This window comes from Vicugna pacos, chromosome 30 (assembly GCF_048564905.1).
Source record: "Vicugna pacos chromosome 30, VicPac4, whole genome shotgun sequence".
Classification (NCBI taxonomy): domain Eukaryota; kingdom Metazoa; phylum Chordata; class Mammalia; order Artiodactyla; family Camelidae; genus Vicugna; species Vicugna pacos.
Genome location: NC_133016.1, coordinates 12,671,760 through 12,692,245, shown reverse-complemented (window position 1 = coordinate 12,692,245; position 20,486 = coordinate 12,671,760). Strand labels below are relative to the sequence as shown.

The 20,486-nt window shown below is 37.9% G+C and overlaps 1 protein-coding gene across 3 annotated transcripts in view; it reads left to right on the top strand.

The window, feature by feature from the left end:
- MALT1 (MALT1 paracaspase) overlaps positions 1–20,486 on the top strand; it is a 46,069-nt gene that overhangs the window by 14,930 nt on the left and 10,653 nt on the right. For 2 of the 3 annotated variants that reach the window (XM_072952134.1, XM_072952136.1), the window contains exons 4-10: positions 1,837–1,999; positions 3,457–3,635; positions 4,057–4,153; positions 4,948–4,980; positions 7,627–7,653; positions 9,519–9,551; positions 14,365–14,568. In XM_072952134.1, the coding sequence (XP_072808235.1) occupies positions 1,837–1,999; positions 3,457–3,635; positions 4,057–4,153; positions 4,948–4,980; positions 7,627–7,653; positions 9,519–9,551; positions 14,365–14,568 (736 nt within the window). The remainder of the gene's footprint in view (positions 1–1,836; positions 2,000–3,456; positions 3,636–4,056; positions 4,154–4,947; positions 4,981–7,626; positions 7,654–9,518; positions 9,552–14,364; positions 14,569–20,486) is intronic. The other variant, XM_072952135.1, reaches the window with a different exon arrangement.

The window sequence follows — 20,486 nt, the reverse complement described above, 5'->3', positions numbered from 1 at the left end:
TTCAAAAAGAAAAGGGGTGATCAGCATTTTCAGTGCTGCTGAGAAGTGCAGGGGTCAAGGAAGGTATATTTGGGACTTTTTTTGTTTAAGATATAAGGTACTAGAGTATGTTTTTAAGAGTGAGATAGTAAAAGTGAGAAATAGATGCTAAAGCATAGAGAAAAATTGCAGGAACCAGGTCACAGAGGATTGGATTGTTGGAGAGGAAAGAACTTTTCCTCCAACCTCTCATGTTTAGTCCCTGGGGGCCTGTAAATTAACTGACAAACCAGGTTAACAAGAGAAAAAGTTTCTTCATATGGGAAATTACAAAAAAAAAAGTAGCTCCATGAGTGGTTAAAGTTAGAGGAAAAGGGAAAATAAAGGCCTCTGTGGGAAGAACAAATAGGTTTCTTTAGGAAATATATTAGGGTTCTAGGAGAATAAATAGGAGATACAGTCTATGATAATATTTATTCATGCAGGTGTAAGTGGTATTTCTGTCTTCTTCATGGCTGTAAAAACTCCCCTGGAGAGGGGATTTATGATGGATTTACTCTTGGTCTCCTTCCTGGGAGTAAAAGCCACCCTGAAGCGGGAATTTATGGCAGCCTCATCTCCTAGAAGTTTCTGCTTTTTGGTCAGATAAGGGAAGCTCCGAGAGAGCTTCTTTCTGCATCTGTTAAATCCCAAACACCTTCAGCTTGAACTAATCTTCATAGCAACTCAGGCTTCTGAGTGGTTAGGATTCCTCACAGATTCCAAGCCCAGGTAGCCTTTGTTAGGAAGACATTTTCCATTTTAACAGGAGGGAAGAGAGCACTTACGAATAGGCACAGAGAGGTTTGTGATTTGGTGGCTGGAAAAGGAGAGTTTCTGTCTGTAGTCAGTGGCTGAGAGAAGCAGGGTTGCAGGAGGTTGAGGAGAGAATGTACGCATTAATAGTCTAGTAGGAAAGTGAACTTGGTAGGTCAGCGCAGGAGGATGGTCAGGCAGGGCCGAGGGCAGCCTGCCATCCCAGCTGTCAGATAATTCAGCAAAATGCTCTTGCTCTGGTGCAGGTTCTGAGAGAGGAGAGAGTGGAATTCAGTTGAGGTTTGGAGAAGGAGATCTCGTTAAAGTACTTTGCAAGGGAGCTAATGTAATATCACGAGGCACTTGACTAAGCCCTTTGGAAGTATGCCTGAGTTGGATGGTGCTGATAAATGGATGCGAGCAGCCAAAGTGAAAGAAACCTCGATGTGGTGAGCAAAGCTCAGGAGGAAAAACTTGGGAATCGCTTGCATGGTCCTTCTTTCCCATCACTGATACGCTTCCCATGGCCCTTCTCCGCCAAGACCTTGGAAGAAGTATATTGGCCAAGGGATCTATCCTGTTATGGAATTTTGCAGATGAGAAAATGGAGTCTTGAGGTAGAATAACTTGCTCGTGTACTCAGCAGCTAATTTGGTTGGAACTGAAATTAACAGCCAGGCCTAACTCACTCACTGTGATGTCCACTCCATCATGGTGTTGGTCCTGTTGTATAGCTACTTAGCTTCTAAATGTTGCAGTTTTAGAGTCTTTAAATACTAATGATCAAACAGTTTTAAATGACAAAATAGAAACTTTTCTGTTAGTTTTTAGAAGTTACGGGAAAGAACCTTGTTCTCTGGTTAACAGATTTTTAAAAAGACTGGATTTCTAGACTTCATCCTAAGTTACTCAAAATATTACTGTTTTTTAAGTAACAAATATTTTAGAACTTGAAGAAGATACACTTCTCCAAGCTCCAAAGAAATCATACGTTTTGCACAGGAGATTTTATAAGGTGTGTTTTGATGAGACATTCACTTTTATCCTCTTATTCTTTCACAGATTCCAAATGGAAATGCCTCCGAACTTATTTTTAACACAGTGCATGTGAAAGATGCAGGCTTTTATGTCTGTCGAGTTAATAATAATTTCACCTTTGAATTTAGCCAGTGGTCTCAGCTGGATGTGTGCGATGTCACAGAAGTAACAGAAAGCTTCCGAAGTGGTAAATTACGTTGAATGTTGGGATGGGAATTGCCGTATTCTATTTTAAATGTTTACTTTCAAATAATTTCAGAGTATCAAAAATAGTACTCACATATGTACTTCAACCAGTATAATGTCACCAGGCATTAAGATTTTTACCCCGTTGTGCTTTGATTCTTTTTCTGGATGATTGGCTGGATAGACAGACAGACAGACTGCTATGCAGGTGTCTTAGGATGACATATCCCTTCTCAGCCTGGCCCTGCTGCTGACCTCTTCAGACTTGCCACCTTTCATGGATTTGAATGTTGTGGTCTCTGGTTTCGGAGGAGAAAAGACATCTAATGCAGTCTTGCTCAATTTCCCAAACTACTGTATTACTCCTAAAAAAGTTGTGTCTTGGAATAAAAACGATCTATAGCGTTGATGTTGGCATGAAAGGGCATATAGTATGTCATTCACTGCAATGAAGCATTTCACTCAACTACGTTACTCTTTGCCATCCATCTTTTTAGTCCAATAGCTAGTACTGATGAAGAAACACCCTGTGTACTCTAAAGAGTAGCCATCAGCTATTGTTGTATTTATTCCCACACACAATTAGCAACCATACTTGTAATTTTTGCCAGACAAAAGAAAGTGAGGGAAATAGGTTTGGTTGCCAGTCTGTCTGTCCAATCTGTCTTCCATTTTTCTCTCAAATTAGCTTTTCCTACACCTGAATAAAGTCTCTGGAAATAGTCATGATTAAGTAAGAGAGTGATTTATATTTCTCTAGACTATTTCTGTGCATGTAATGAACTTTAATATGTTTATAAATGGAATTTTTTTCATTCAACAAATATTATTGATCACCTGCAATGTGCTGGACACTGAGCTTCATTCACTGTTATTACATCACATTGACAAGCCCTCTGTCCTCAAGGACCTTAAAGAGTAGCGGATTAACACTCCATAAATAATGCTCTCTGATCTCTGCCTTGGGAAGAGACGCTAGTGGTAACCCATCCATATTTATTCAGTGCTAATAACAAAACTCATTTTAAGAAAGCAACTTCAAACAGCAGAACGTAGAGCTTCTGTTTTGATCGTGAGCATCACTCAAGATGTTAGTACGTCATCTGCTCCCACTGAGAAGACTCTGTGGCCAAACACATTTAGAAACCACTTGAACTATATTCCCCTCTTAAATACATGATGCGTGCTAATATTTTAAAGCTTTGAGAAGTCCTGCAATTAAAAAAATCTGTTTAACGTTTAACCCAGAATGTACTAAACTTATTTGGCCATAGCATCTTCTTATCCACAGAACATCTCGTAATATTTCTAAAATATTTTTATGAAATATTGTTTGGGAGACACTGTTAAAGATGATTTAAAAAATGAAAGGTGAACTTAAACTTTTTTTTAATTAAAAGGGACTTTTTAAAATTTTAAACCTATTTATGTTCAATGATATTTTTCTTTTAATTTAAGGAGGTTTGGACGTCATCTCTGAATCCAAGTTGCAAATCTGTGTTGAGCCGAGGTCCCAAAAGCTGACGCCTGGCAGCACGTTGATCTTACAGTGTGTTGCTGTCGGAAGCCCCATTCCTCACTACCAGTGGTTCAAAAATGAATCACCACTAACACACGAGACAAAAAAGCTATACATGGTAGGAAGTTGGTTTCGTGGGGGAGTTTGGGGGGGGTTAATGAAAAATAAATAGTACAGTTGAAAATTAAAGTGAATATTAAAATTCATTATTTTGGGGGGTGTTTTAGTATTTTCAGTATTTTTTCCAAGTTCTTTACTATTTAATATTAATTGATGCTCATACATACAAAGTGCTGGAACACAACACCAGCCCATATCTAAGTCCTTACATAAAAACTACAAATAGTATTGCATCAAACTCACCACTGTTAGAGTCATTGTATCATTTGCTTGTTAATGTTTGACCTAATGAATGGAAATAATGTAAGAATGTCTGAAATGTTAGGTTTTGTAGGGGTTTTTTAAAATAAATAAATAACTTTCTCCAAGGCACATTAAAATTGAGGAGGAAATGTGTGCACGTTCTGATATCAATGCAGGTGCCTTATGTGGATTTGGAGCATCAAGGGACCTACTGGTGTCGTGTGTATAATGATCGAGACAGTCAAGACAGCAAGAAGGTAGAAATCATCATAGGTAAGCAGTGTCACTCAGTGTTCTGACAAATGGAGTACAGTATAATGAGTAAGCTGTATTTTTATATGTGAAATGTTTGAGCAATGGAAATTCTACCATTTACCCATTCTGTTTAATGGTGTTGAACGTCCGGAGTTATTTTGTTAATAAATAAGAAATTTGAGAGAATGCATACTCAATTCATAAATTAGATTCACATACAAAGAGCAGAAAGAACCAGAAAAAATGCTGTTTGATTTAGATCCTTTTTTTTTTTTCTTTTTTTTTGAGTAAAGGTAGATTTGTTTAGAAAGATACGTACCACATAGAGTGCAGGCTGTTTCAGGAGGCGAGAGAAAGGCCACGAGGTGTAGGGGTTGGGTGCTCAGGTTAAAGTAAAAGTAGATACACACTCCATAGATCTTTTCAGGTTTTTTTTGTTTTTTGGTTTTTTTAGTTTTATAGTTTTCATTAAACATTTAATGGCAAAGATGTATTCCTTAAAGCTTTAGCTAAAAAAAAAAACCTTGATTTAGTGGAAACGATTTTTAATAAAACATTAAAAAAAACAAATATTACAGACATATAAAGAAAAGAATTATTAATCAACAATCCCTATTATGAAGTGCATGATTTGGGAGTTTGTTCTATGTAAATTTAGTGCATTTATAGTTACGTTGTTAATAGTAGGAGATACTGATGCGTATGTTGGTTTGCCAACATATTTCTATGCTATTTATCTCTGTTTGCTTGACGGCTGCCCTTCCTAAGATCATGAATTACAATATATTCACGTTTGTTTTCTCTGGAACAAGGAAGAACAAATGAGGCAGTGGAGTGCACTGAAGGTAGTGTAACCATTTGGTTTGAAACCAAATATCTTGCATGCTGGTTCCCACTCTTGGGATTGGTGAAGGGCTCTGGTCCACTGAGTGCAGTGATGGAAAAAATACTAGCTATAAGAAAAAAATTTGATAGAAAGATATTGTATCTTAGTCTTTGAGGGTTTATAAATTGCCACAGACATTATTAAACTGATGTTAATTTTCAGTGGATTTTCTATTGCATATAAAGTTCCTGTATAACATCTTACGACTAGTAAACAGTTGCAATTAATTCTTAATGTTAATTTTTATCTTCATAAAATTTATAAAAGATACATGGATAAACTGTCAAGGATAGTTGTTTAGATTATTTTTATCTATAGCCATGATAAAGTGCCTCTTAAGTACAAATGTAATTTCTATAAAAGATTCGGGACAGGAGATTTATTCTTTAATACACATTTTTATCAAATATTAAATATCCTGTTTTAATATAAAGTTTTTAAGATCCGTTTTTTGAAGCTACAAGGCTGTAGATTAGTTTACCATGTCACCTTTACCATAAAATAATTTTCAGTTCTCTTTATATATTAACATAATTTAACATAAACTTCTAATTTGTTTTAATTAACCAAAGCCTTGTACGTAGTAAATTTCAGAATTTAAATTACCTTTCTCTAGTGATGTCACATTGTTCTGTAAAATTAGGTTTGTGAGTAGCAAAGTATTTTTTCAATTTCTGCCTCTTTATTATAAACCCTTCAGCTCAACTTGGGCAAAGTAAGAAAATAATGTTAAGTCTTATGTTTCCTGGTTTTCCTGTCCTTCAGGTTGCTGTGGTGCCACTTGGAAATACTATAATTGTGTTTCCATCCCAATCATAGTTGCGGACAGGAATTCTCTAGCATGAGGGAGTTAGAATCCCATGGTCTATGGTCTGAGGGAATCTGTGTAAAGAGATCCTAATCAAACTCCTCTTCCTTCTCTTACTCCTTTTTCACCTAATTGCATGATTTTTAAGACTTCTTAACACTGGAGACCTCTGAGAATAAACAAACTAGCATTGCTGTTTGTCTGGGTGGTGCATGTAACTTAATCACCTTGCTGCTGCTTCACCTGCCAGCTTATCCCTATAACTTTTGCAGTGGCATACACACTGTGAAATAATAATTAAAATATGTTCAGAACACTTAAAGATGAAAACCCAACTATGAAACTACTGCAAATATTTCAGATGGAAAAATCAGATCCAACTCTTCTTTTTCAAAAAAAATACAAAGTTGAGACATTTTATATTTGGTGGATTGGCACAGATCATCAACAGTGTCCTACATCATGTTTTTTTTTTTACCTGTAGAACGTATTGTTATCAATTTCACTTTATGTGTTTTGTTAAAGATATTTGATCAGGACGGGGGTAGGGGTCAAATAGGTGGAGCTCAGGGAGTTTTTTTAGGGCAGTGAAACTATTCTGTTTGACAGCTGTAATGGTGAACACATGTCTACAAGTTTTAAATCGTTTAGGAGGTCAGAGGAAGGGGGATCCCAGGATGGAGCACAGAATATGACGAAAGAATCTAAACATATTACAAGTGCATGAAGCCACCTCACTGATTATGGGATGGAAGAACAGGGGCTGACCTAAGTCCCTGGGAATGAGAACACAGGAGGAGAAATCGTTCCTAGCCCGTAACTCCAGCTGGTACCTCTCTGTAGTTGGTTTTATGTCACATAGAAGTTACTGTGTAACATTTTATGAATAGTATAAAATTTGTAATTTATTGTTAATGCTAATTTTTATCTTCATAAAATTTGTAAAGGAAAACTAGATGGCTATAATGTCATAGGTATTTGCTTAGATGATTTTCTCTCTCCTTTAGCCAGGAGGTTGAGGTTAACAATTCTGAAACCACTATCCCTCCAAAAACATCACACCGGTCTAACCAGGAGAGAAACATCAGACATATCCCGATTTAGAGACATTTTACCAAATACCTCAGTTTGAGATAATCCTCAAAACTGTCAAGGTTATCAAAAACAAGGGAAGTCTGAGAAACTGCCACAGCAAAGAGGAGCCAAGGAGACACAGTAAATGTAAGACAGTGTCCTGAATGGGGTCTTGGGACAAAAAAAATTGATGGCTCATTAACTGTAACAAATACACCTTACTAACATCAGATATTAAAAATAGGGAAACTAGGTCTGGGTGTATGTGGGAACTGCCTGCACTATCATTGTGTTAGTTCTGGAAATCAAACTGTTCTAAAATGAAAAGTTTATTGAAAAAATGTCATTTGAGGTTTTTAATTAGTTTCAAGAAGTTTATAGTTGAGGCCATAGACAAACCTCTCTTGATTGTTTTTGTCCCATAGTTTGCCAGAATATCTAATTGATCAAATTAAGAATGAGTCTATTTAGCTTTTTGTCATTTAATGAAAGTAATAATGGCTTAGGAGTCCTGACTGATATCCACAACAGTATTCTCTCCTGTTTAGAATTTGCATGACTTTCCATTTAAGGCATTTAAAAAGTTCTAACCTGATAAAACATTATAACATGATTTAATAGCACAAAAGCAACTTCTTTGTTCAGTCTTACTACTTGTGCTAAGTTGTTAGATTATTTAATCTATTTAAAGATTATTTCTTGTATTTTCTTCTTTTATTTTAGATGAATTAACTAATCTTGGGCATCCTGGTGAGTAATACTGTAGATATTCTTTTGCTATAGTAGTACTAGTAAATTTTGTTTCCTTTATTGAAATATCATGATTTAGGATTGAAATGAGTATTTGCATGAAGTACAATTCCATGCAAGTGGAAACACTGAAAATATTCTAGACTGTAAGACTATAAGGGCAGAAAAATAAATATACTGAGGCAACATAAAATATCTGTGTACTTACCATGTATGACTATCATTAAAAGGCAGTGAAGTGGGAAAGTGCTTGATCCTTAAGCTGAAAGACAAGAAGCGGCCTTTGAAAGAGCGACAGGGGTAACATTTCGGCACTCGCCAGACTCCTGGGTCCTTGTTCAAAGCGGCTTGGTCACTGAACATATCTGAACTAGTTGGGTGGATGTCTTCTGTATCTGAAGTGAAAATATTGTTAGTGGGGATAGTTGATGCCTACAGATAAGTAGTTGGCCCCTGACCGTTGAGAGACTGACAGTTGGCAGGAGTATCTATCATTGTTTGGCCAGTTGTAATCAGACCAGATTTCTGAACAAGTTTAGCTAGAAGAAAGCCTTAACTGAGATGAAAGGCATGGTAATAGTGAGGACTCCGTAGAGACAGAGGACGCCAGTATGGGTTGTGGGCATTTCTGAGAGGCAGCGATGGAACCTGTGAGGATATCTGAAAATAAAGCGTTGCAGGAGTGGAGTAAGATGTTTGTAGAGATCTCTCTTATTTCTCAACACGTTATTTCTCATTGTTTTAGCACCATAACTTGTTTACATAGTTTTGTGGCCATATTTCATTAATAAACACCTATTATTATGAGCAGTGATTGGGGTGGGCTGATTACATATGAGCAAATTAGACAAACCAGAAGGCCCCTGTTACAGTGCCTCATTCCTGCTGTGCCCACCTGGAGCTCGGGGAAGCCTCAGTGACTCTTGCTGCAAACAGCCAGAACTAGGTATTGTTGGAGAACTGCCCTAAGGTAGCTGCTTGCTTCTCTTGATCTGGTTAGAGTCCCCTTTTCCTAAATTTGTCTATTTCATGCCCTTCAATGAACATTATAAAAAGTTATTTCAGGAAAATTTTGCAAACCACCACCACTAAGCTTCTAAAATTTTCTCAGCCCTCTATCATTATATCCTTTCCCCTCAAGAATTAGAAATACTGGGAAACTTAGTTAATAAACTTTCAGTAGACTCTAGTAGCAGATACATAATTTAAAAAGCAGACAAAATTACTTGTTAGTAATAGACACACAGGTGACTGAACTCCATCTTTTCCTGTATTTCTTCCTATGAGGTTCTTGGGAGTGGAGGGTATCTCGTTTTAGGCAGAGCAGGTGGCAGAGATGTGAGGATACCCTCCAATCGCAAGTCTCTCAAGATGTGAGCCACGGAATGAGGTTTCCTATCTTGATAACTCTGGGCAAGTGATTTAGTCTCTCTCTGCCTCAGATTTCTTATTTGTATAATGGAGGTAAATAATAGTACATACATCATAGAGTTAAGTGAGGTTTATTTAAATCAGCTACACATACAGCACCTAGAACATTCCCAGGCCAGCGTGCAGTACATGTTAACTGCTGCTCCTTATCTCCACCACCAACTATTTTCAGATTAAATAGTATCACCCCCAGCTATGGTAATTGATGATCAGAGACGTTCCTCTGCCCTGATTCTGGCTCCATCCATCCAGGTGTATATTTTTATCAAGAACCTGAAAACCTTAAAACTGTAAATTAGCTGTTAGAAACACATTCTGACTTCCAGTGCTCGTCGACATTACTGTTCATTTCCGTATCTCTCTAAACCCAAAGACGTTTGTATCATGAATAACAGTTCCTTATCTTTATTTGCATTTTTATCTTTTTTTTATAGATAATGAAGAGCAAGCAGCTGACCAACCTTTGGGTGAGCAGAGCTTTAAAATGCTTTTACTCAAAATGTAATCGTAGTTTATAACTTTTTTATGGGGATCCTAAAGGGATTTAAGACTTTTAAAATTGACCACTTTTATAAATATTTGAATAACATTGAGACCAAGTGTTTTATTTTGGACATTTGTAAAAGAGACTATAGAATAGGAGGCTTTAAAAAGTTATGGGTTCAGTTTCTGGAACCAGAGCAGCTTCTATGCAGTGATTTCTGTTTCAGCAACATGCCAATAAGTAAGCGTGCAAACAAAACAGAACCTGTGTAGGTCACGTAGAAGTGACCATTACTGTCTCTGGTAGGGTGAGGGATTGGAAAGGCAGCCGAGAGGCTGCAGCAGCAGCCCCCCACGTCGAAGGATGAATAGGAGAAGGGCCTCCCAGATGGAGGGAGCGTGAACTCTTAAGTAGAGCGTGGTGGAGGAAGGAGACGGGAGTTGCTGTATTGGGGGAGCAGCAGGTAACACGTGATGCTCGCAGGCATGAAGGAAAGGAGGCTCAAGAAGTAGGATGGGGCCAGGACTTGAGCCCATTTCTCACACAAGCCACTGGAAGGAAACTGGTGGAGGAGTGAGTTCTGTCTCTCCGACGGACAGTCTTGTATTGGTGTAGGAGAAACTGGAGGCAGATGATGGTTGGGCTAGGAGAAATATTAAGAGGCTATTGCAGTAGCCTAGGCAAGAAATGGTGAGAATCTAAAGTAGGGTAGTACTAAGACAATGGAGAAGACAAAGACCAAATTCAGACGACCTTGAGGTGATAGAATCGGTAAGCTGTTTCATCACTTCGCTACAGGGGGATACAAAAAATACGGAGGACTCACCACCCTACCCAGATTCTTGCTGGGTCCACAAGGTAGGTGGTCATACAGCTCACTGAGTCAGAATCAAAAGCAGGATTCAAAGGACAGATGAATCCCATTTGGGAGCCTAGCCAGTTTGAGGTATTTGTGTCACATCTTGGCCAAGATAAACAGCAGGCACCTGTGCATGTGGGTCTGGAACTCTACGGAGGGGCCAGGATCCGAGAAACTGTTCTGAGTGTCCTCAGCACAGAGGTGGAGGCCAGTACCACTGAGGATGGCATGTGTGAGATTGCTGCAGGCCATGGAGAAAAGGGCACTTACTAGGGGGGAGTAGGGTAGCCTATACAATGCTTTTTAACAGTTAGAATCAGTTGCTACTGATCAGATAGCATGTAAAAATTTAAATTTCTAGATTCTTTTGAAGTAGTAGCTTTTGAGTGATAGCTGTCAATCTTGGCCAATTAGTGGCTGCTCTTTAACAGGGCACGTGCACCCCTGTTTTCCTGTCCTGCAATGGTCTCGGTTTGCTTCACCTCCTCCCTCGCCCCTCCTTCCCCACATGGTGTCTCCAGGTAGCTAAATTTCTTCACATTTACTGAATTCACAATGTGAATTCACATTGGCTGAATCCTCAAACCAGCAGCTCTCAGCACTTCTTAACGTTTAGACCCAGAAGTGGCAGAGTGTCACACTGCATTATGTTCAAAGAATCCCAGGGCAGCCCAGATTCGGGGCCAGGGCCGGGGTGAGGGTGACCACACTGCATGGGGACAAGGATACCATGGTTCCTCGGGGCCGTCTTTTACCACAGCTGGAAAGGGAGGCACGGACTAGAGTGTGAATGGCTTTGTTTGCCAGACTAAGGAACGTGGGACTTTATCTTGCAGGGCATAGAAATTAAGACTTGATACAGGAGACTAACAAGGATTGTATATTCAACCAGTCAGATTTGATGTTAATACTCAATTTTTGATGGATGGCCAAAGGTGTTGTTTTTTTTTTTAACAGTTTGTAACACTTAATACATATTATTTTAAAGAATACATGTTATTAGCTTTGGAAGATATCTAGGATCATGTAGTTAAAATAGATCTTTCTGAAGTGGTTTTATTCAATTGCTTAACCAACTGGTGTCTGTGTTTCCTTTTTCCAATAAATGGCTTGTGTTCAAGAAATTGTGGGTGGCCCTTACAGTAAATGTTTTTCTACAGAAACTTTCTTCCATGTACTTTATCACTTGAAAATCATGTCACCTATATGGTTGCTAGTTTGAAGTTTTCTTTGATTCCTCACTCTTATCTCCTTAACTTCAAATTTTACTGTTTCTTTCTCTGTCCTGTGTCTAAAGTTTGATTTTTCCTTCCCTTTCTATACACCTAATTCCTGGAATGAGAGTTTGTCATCTCTTATTTCCACCACTGCAGTCTGCTTCTCTATCTAAATACACTCCGATTCACCTGTCATTCAGGAGTGGGCAGGTAAGTTAAACTCTAGAAAATGCCCCAAGACATTTTAGGAACTAGCTATTAAAAGTTATCATGGGGGTGGACAGGAAAATAACTCAGTGGTAGAACGCATGCTTAGCATGCGCGAGGTCCAGGGTTCAGTCCCCAGTACTTCCATTAAAAAAAAAAAAAAATATATATATATATATATATATATATATACATATATATGTATATATATATATATATCATTGGGGAAAAGTTTTTAAAGAGTTATGGTCAATTATTGATGCATACATCTTAAACCATGTAGTTCTCAAATTATTGAATTCTTGCCTTCTATAAACTATACCAAGTGTTCTTTCCAAGCAGAGAACAAAACCAGTGAATAAAAAAATTGATCATAGCAGAAACAGCCTATGATGGATGCTTAGTCTGACAACTGCTTTTTCCCCCGCCAAAGACTGCAGTGATTTTTTTTTTCTATAACATACCTGATACTTGTTTTCTGTCAGTAAAACTTAGTTTAGGATATATATTATAATTAAATTATGATAAATCCCACCAAAAACCCCACTGTGATTTACACTTTACTACCTGAATCACATTGGAAACCCCATGATTCAGGCTGTAATGATATGAACCAGCAGACACATTCTCTGCTTCCTCTCACTTAGGAGTAGATTGAAGTGAGTCCATCACTGTACTGAAATTGGCTCTGAACCCTGGTGAGGTTGATGGGCTCACAAAACAATGCACTGAAATTTTTTCCTTGGAACTAGCCAGCTAATATCTTGCTATATGGTAGGTTAATTGATGTAAGAGTACATTTCGAGTTTATTTAAGAAGAAACTTAAAAAAAAATTAAAGTGATAAGTCTTACACTACCTCCTGTTGAAATCCATCCTGAATATTCTTAGCTTTTTTTAAATTGAGTTTTATAGCTAAAGGCAGTTTAATAGAAGTTTTGTGTCTTTATTTACTTATTTATTAAATAGTCTTGATAATTGGCCTTTTCTTTGGGATAAAAGAAGCAGTTATCTGTACAGGACTTGAAATGACTTACAAACTGAATTCGAAATGAGGCTTAGCTATCATTTCATTTTTTTTCCAAAAATGTGTACACCTATAGAATAGGCAATATGTAAGAAATCTCTGAAAGTGTAAATATAGAGTAAAGATCTTATGACATCAAAGTATTTAGACTCTTCAGAAGGTGGGGTTTTCTGCCACTTTGAGAGTCACATAGTGCAAGTTTTTCTCCAGACCTTTTTTTTAACCCTAGGCTTAAGTGTTCTTGTGGAAAGAGAAGACATTCCAAAGAGATTTTTGGTGAAGTTTAATCATCTTAATGATTTTGAACATCTGAAATTACATATGGTGGACATTGAGTCAGCAATGTGATTATTTGTGCCTGTTTCAACTGCATAAGAGTAGTGTTCATATTAATTTATAAATAAGCTACTTAGCACTTTGTGACAGAGGTTGGTCACCCGGTCCTGGCCAATGTCAGGAGCTGGCTGTTCAGCCAGCCAGCTGGGACTGCCCTGTGCTCATGTTACAACTTCTCCGCTGCTCCCTGCCTGGTGTCTCCATCACGGATTTAGACCAGAACGTGTGCTGCACACACCCCACTGCCAGCCCTTGAGAAATACTCCATAACAGGTTCCCATTGTCCTGGCAGGGCCTCAAGTCTTCAGCCTAACCCCTCAACTAGCAAAGGTGCAATTTGGAAGACTTCTTAAGCCCTAAGCAATGTTCAGCCTCCCGCAACTCTTTTGGACAAGTGTGTACCCTGTTAAGTGAGCTTGTACTTTTAAAGGCTTAAGTGTGGATGTTTTTGTCCCTTACACACAGAAGAACTCTTTGTACGAGACCATGCCTTTGAGCAAAGCCTCATTTCGCTAGGGTCAGAAAGGTAATTCATACAAGAAGCCCAAGATAGCCGCATCTCATTCAAATAGGAGTTTTTTTTTTTTTAAAGAAGCTAAGAGGAGACATTACATCAACTGAAAATATAAAAATACAGTATTTGTTAAACTCCAGCTTCTCTTTCCTCTTTGGTATTTCCCCTTAGCTGCTCTGATGGGAGTTCTTCCTGTCCCTCTTTTTGGTATTTCTTTTGTTTCTAGCCTCTTCCATTGCCAGCAAAACTGAATCTAATTTGATGGGAACCCAATTCTAAACATTCCTTGTTTAAATTTGCACTAAAAGTCTAGTTGAATGTTATATTCTTTCCCTCTGTTGTAATTCAGTAGAAGTATTACTTTACTATTAGTTACCATTATGTTTTATATACAGCTAATATATTTTGTCTGGTTCTCAAAAGCATCAATCAAGTTTAATTTCAGTTGTCTGATTCATCAGCCTCTGTATTCCTCAGTAGAGTGTTGATCTGCTGCGTGAAGTAACAGCTCTAAAATGAAATTAAATAATAATGAAATCTTATTTGTAGAGCATACTTTACTATAATAATGCCATTTCCATAGATTTTAATTTTTATATCCTTTAAATTCTACCCCCCACCTTTTTTTTTTTAACAGCAAAGGACAAGGTTGCTCTTTTGATAGGAAACATGAATTACTGGGAGCACCCCAAGCTTAAAGCTCCTTTGGTAGATGTGTATGAACTGACCAACTTGTTAAGACAGCTCGATTTCAAAGTTGTTTCCCTGTTGGATCTTACTGAATATGAGATGCGTAACGCTGTGGATGAATTTTTACTACTTTTAGACAAAGGAGTATATGGTAAGATATTTATAATCTTTGGTTTTATAATTATCCATTGTTCTTTTCATTATGCAAATTAGGTTAAGAGTTAAAAATCAGAGAAAGGTATGGTAAACACATCACTGAACTGAAGAGCTTTATTCTTGTTATAAAAGATAGATTTGATCTTCGTTCCATGACTAACTCACTTGATGTCTTCATTTTCATGTCTCTGTTTTGTCAAAAACAATGCTGTTCTTATTAGAATTCTTACCTATCTTATGTGATTGGTTTTTTTTCACTGACTACAAGAGCTCTAGTCAAGTTCAGTGACCAAATAGCAAATTGTATGTTCATGTGTGTAAAACATTATAGTGTATGTGTTTGGAGTATAAAAGGTTTGTCACCGAATATGCATTCCACATGTTTTGTTTCCTTCCTTCTTCTAACTGTTGCACGGTATTTCTGGCCTTTTTGTGGGGACTAGAATTTAACAAGGAAATGTTGGTGAAGGAGGTATATGAAAACAATCAGAAACTGAAGTTCTATCCAGAAACAGTTAAAGGTGGACCCCCTAACAGTAAATTTTTAATGGTTCTTCTCATTCTTTCATTTAAATATGTTAAGAACACTGACAGGCTAAAGATTCTGTGAAGAGAGAACACACTGTCAGCAGTAAGTCATTTCTTTGGTAATTTCTTTCTTTTACTGGGCACAGCCACAGCATGGGGTGGCCAGCTGCTGAGTTCGTCTGAGCCGTGTTTTTCAGAGTTGTGTTCACCGTTGTGCAATAACACCCGACTGCCAGGAAAGTGACATTTCCAGGCCTGTTGTTAGGATGTACCGATAAACAAAAAGCGTCAATTTGGCTTCTATGTCTTTCCGATTATTTTACTCAATTTTCTAAATTTAGCCTTTTTATTTGTAACTTGATTGATGCAATGAGGTAAGCTTGGCAGAATTGCTGGAGGGTCTCAAAGTAGAATTTTTACAGAAGAAAAACGATTTTTTTTTTTCAGGATTTAACACATTACTACATATGGGATGGGGAAAGTTAAAATCTTAAGTCTTAAATGAATTTCTTAAGTATACACAAATGAATCAAAGTAAATACCTCAGATTTGGGATTTCAACTATTATGCTGACATTTTAATAATATAATCTTGTTTATGAGTATATAAAGTGATTGACTCTGAGTGAATCCATTAATTTTTCTTATGAAAATATGATAGAATATATAATACAAATGTGCCCTTTTGGAGTTGATTATATCTTTAGTCTACACTAAGATGGTTGGTTCATTATATTATGTAATTTCTCAGTTTAAGTGCATGGCTGTAAACAAGTTTCTACTCTATAGCACAAGGAACTATATTCAATATTTTGCAGTAACCTAAAATGAAAAAGAATGTGAAATGAATATATGTACGTATATGACGGAAAGGTTATGCTGTACATCAGAAATTGACACAACATTATAAACTGACCATACTTCAGTTTAAAAAGTGCACAGACACCTTAAACAGGAAAAGCCTTCTAAAACTTCACCGAAAGTAACGCGGTGAAAGGGAAAATATTAACCAACTTAGGTTTGGGGATTGGTGAAGTATTTTTAAGAGTCAGGGAATTATATGAAGAATTATGTACTTGATTATTTATTCTCATTTCTTACTGATGTTTTTGTCACTTTGGCTTTATGTCTTTTGTTTGGCTTTTTAAATCAAAACTTGTAATTGCCCCTGCAAAGTTGAGAACCAGAAATAATTAGGTTTTGGCAAGAAGAGTTCAGCTTATGCTGAAGCTTTGCCTTGGCATCAACTTGGAATATGGAATAAAGAGGCATATTAAAGCAAAGTAGCAGCTTAAGAAAGCTAGAAAGATGTTTAAATCCTACTGATTCATGTCTTAACAGGGTGGCTGCATTATATTTTGAAGTATTGTGACTATCCCAAACATCAGACACATCTACATTCAATGTAAGTGTGGTAGAGGCCTGAGGGCATAGGCATTTCCCTGGACTGTGCCCTTCCGTCCAGCTGACAGCCCCAGGGGAGTAGGACACTTTGGGGGTGTGGGGAGGCAGGAGCAGAGTCCTAGGAATTTCAGCATGAACAGCGGTCGATGTGGAAATCGGCACTCAAGTTTATGCCCTCTCGTTTTATATTGCCCAGGGGTTTGTAAAAGAAATAAAATTTAACAGAACAGAAAATACGTAACTCATTTTTAGACATGCATAAACATTAAAAACACAATCTAAGAACAGAAGTAACTGACTTATATACTACATGTCCTTGAAGATAAATAAGGATAAAGATTTCTAGTTATCTTCTGTAGATACTAGGGTAGCGAGTAACTGGCCTCATACCCACCCCACTTAACGGCTTCCTGCATTCATCACTTGCTGCAGCTGAGCTGTGCTTTTATAGAGAAGATTAAAGGAGCCTGGTCAGAATATGCCAAGAGCCTTATTCACTCTAGAAGAGCCATTCACTTCAGAGTAGCTCAGTGGTTGAACAAGGGACCTGAGAGTAACTAGCCCCGGGCTCACCGCCCTGGCTTTTCTGCTGACCAGCTGTGTGCCTGTGACCAAGTTACTTCACTTCTCTAAGCCACGGAGGTTTTATAAAATGGACAGACTTAATGAGGTCGTTAGAGAACAAGTAAGATATAACAATTACCCCTGTGTCTGGCACGCTAAAAGTGCTCAAAAAATTGTAGCTTTTGGTTGTAACGTCCTGAATTCAGGTTTTCCTTCATCGTTAGAAGGGGGATTTGGATAATGCATTCCATTTCAGGCCTCAGTAGAGTAACCCAGCTTTTATCCATTATTACATATTAAGGTTCAGCATAAGATTTCATTTGGAAAAAAAGGTGTTTATAAAGTGATAGTGTAGTGAAACAATGAAAAACCAGCACACTGACATTTTATATTTTGAGAGTAAAGTTAACTAGAAAGCCAGCGGTAGACGATAAAGAGACGACGTAACATAGGGCAGTAGTTAATCTGGCCCGCATCTGACTTCGGTTCTATCACTTATTAGTCGTGTGAAAGTGGGTGAGCTGTTAAACCTCTCATCATCTGTTTTTACATCTGTAAGAGGGGATGGTGATACCGCCTACCTCCTTACGGGATGTGTTGCGAGGATTACACAAAATAAGTAAAGCGCTTCCTTCGAGCAGCGCCTGGCACAGCCTAAGCGCTATGCAGGTCGGTGGTGGTGATGGATGTTTTAATCAGAGCACTGTGCTGGGTGCACTGCAGTTTAACGCAAGTGGGAAAGTCTTCCATTTAAACAGTTCTTTTCTGTGTAGACAATTAAGATCTGTGACAAGCTATATGCTTGGAAATCATATTCCCAAGAAATAAAATTCCCCAAAGATCTAGTTTATAGGATCATATTTCTAACCACATTGAATTTTTTGACATTTTAGAAGATACCTGTTTTGTCCTTCTATCCTTGAGTCATGGGAGTAAGTTAATTAAATGAACAAGCAGTACTGGAGATGGAATTTTAAAGATTCAATGATTTGGTCTAGTTATTTTACATAAAGATGCTTAATCTCCTGTAGTGTAATTTATATGTAGGCTTTGATAAAAATGCTTATTATACTTTTCATGAATCATTCTGGGGTGGAGAAAAGGGTTTTTTTGTAAGTACCCTAATTTCAGTGATTGCAGAGCCGAGCATACAACATTTAAGTATTGGACCACACTTAGCTTTTCCTGGATGGTGGAGGCCAAAACTTCCCTTGAAGTTTTTTCTTGTCCCAAGTCAAGTCTTAACTTGAACCAGATGCATTAAATGATACAGCGGGAGCAATACCCATGCTTTCTGCTTGGCTGTCTCAGTAACATCAGCTGTAGGAATAGTACCATTTCTACTGCAAGTCAGATTCTTTATAGAAAGTCCCCAAATCTACCTCTGTCCTGACCAGTTTGCATTGTTAGTTTGATGCACTTAAGTATTTACTGAGTTCCTGTTATATCCATAGCCCAGATTAGGAGTATGCTAGGCGTTGAGGGAGATTCAGAAAATAAAGAACATGATCTATGCTCTCAAAATTGTAAGTCCCTAATGTATTAGGGGTGGGGGCGGGACACTATATATGGAATCCAAATACCTATCAGCTATATGATTTTAAGCAAATTCCTTTTAAATTTAATTCTGATCTATAAAATAGGTCATTTCAAGATTATACGGATTAAAATCAGATTATGTATACGAAGATGCTTTGAAAGCCATGAAAATGCCATGTAAAAACTTAATGTCTTTATTATGATTATTCTTTATCTGAGAAACCACATCTACATAGAACTGTAAAACGTCCATAAAAGCCAATACGTGGTTTTAAGTGTCAGGAGCGCTGCAGCAGAGTTTCCCAGCACGGGGAGGCTGAGGTGTGTTAGAAAGCTGGAGACCAGGGGGTAACCTGCTGAGGGTTCTGGACCTTGGTTAGAATTTGGGGAGATGGAAAGGAGAGTGACTTGAGCAGGAAGGTGAAAAATAAGCCCATCTTGCTCTAGAAGCAGCAGAGAGACCAAAGGAAACAGAGTCAGATTTTTGAATACTTGACAGAGTATTCAAAATTTTACTCTTTTCAAGTATACAATTCAGTGGTTTTTAGTACGTTCAGAGTTGCACAGTCACCTGATTCCAGAACATTTTCATCACCCCAAAAAGAAACCCCACACCCCTTAGCAGTCACTTCCCAGTCCTCCTTACCCCAGACTCCTGGCGCAGCAAACCTTTCTGTCTCTTTGGATTCGCCTACTGAGGACATTTCATATAAATGGAATCATTCCATATGCGTCCTTTGGTGCCTGGCTTCCTTCACTCGGCACAGTGTGTTCAAGGTTCATCTATGTTGTAGCTCTATTTTTATGGCTGGATAACCTTCCTTTGTGTGGATGGAGCCCATTTTGTTTATCCACTTACCAGCAGATGGATGCTTAGGTGTTTTCCGCTTTAGGGGTATTATGCATGATGCTGCTGTGAAAATTCGTGTACACATTGTTGTGTGGACACATGTTTTCAGTTCTCCTGGATATATACCTTGGAGTGGAATTGCTGGGTCAGATAGTTCTGAATTTCACTTTTTGAGGAACCGCCTAACTCCCAAATGCCTGTACAATTATATATTCCTGCCAGAAATAAATGAGGTTTCCAGTTTCTCTACATCCTTGTCAACACTATTGCCTTTTCGATGATAGCCATCCTAGTAAGCGCGAAGTGTCATCTCAGTGTTTTGTTCTGCATTTCCCTAGTGGTTAACGATGTCGGGCAGCTTTTCATGTGCTTATATTCTCTTTTGAAAAATGTTTATTCACATTTTTCCCATTTTTAAAGTGAGTTGTCTTTTACTGCTGAATTGAAGAGTTCCTTATATATTCTGGATACAAATTGTCCTTATAGGTATATGATTTGTCCTGATAAATACACGTGTCCTTGCAGACAGATAAATACTGTGTGAATGAGCTGCAAGATCCTCAGGGCCAGGAACTGTCTCCACTTCTTTTTCATTTTCCTCACTGCCTACATGATAATATTCAGGGCACATCTGAGGTAGAATAAAACTACACTGAGTAAATGGGTTTGTCTATCTTGTCTTTTTTTTATTTTAACCTAAAATGTTACACATGAAAGAACCATTCTCATTTAAATAATAGTTCAACAAAAGTAGTCGACCTAATCCTGCCCTCTGGGACCAAAGGAAGCAAGTTCTCTTTACTAATTGAAGCCACATTTCTTGCTCTGGGGTGGAGCTGCAACTACAGAGAATTAGCTTTTTTTGTTCCTATGGAAATGCCTTTGTATATTTACTTTAGAACACCGTCCAGGATATTGAGAGAGCAAAATGAAGGGGCTCTAGAGATTACATGCTTAGGAGAATGTGTCTTCACAAGTATTCCTGTCAGGTATTTTTGTAAGCCCACACTGATTTTTTTTCCTAAACAA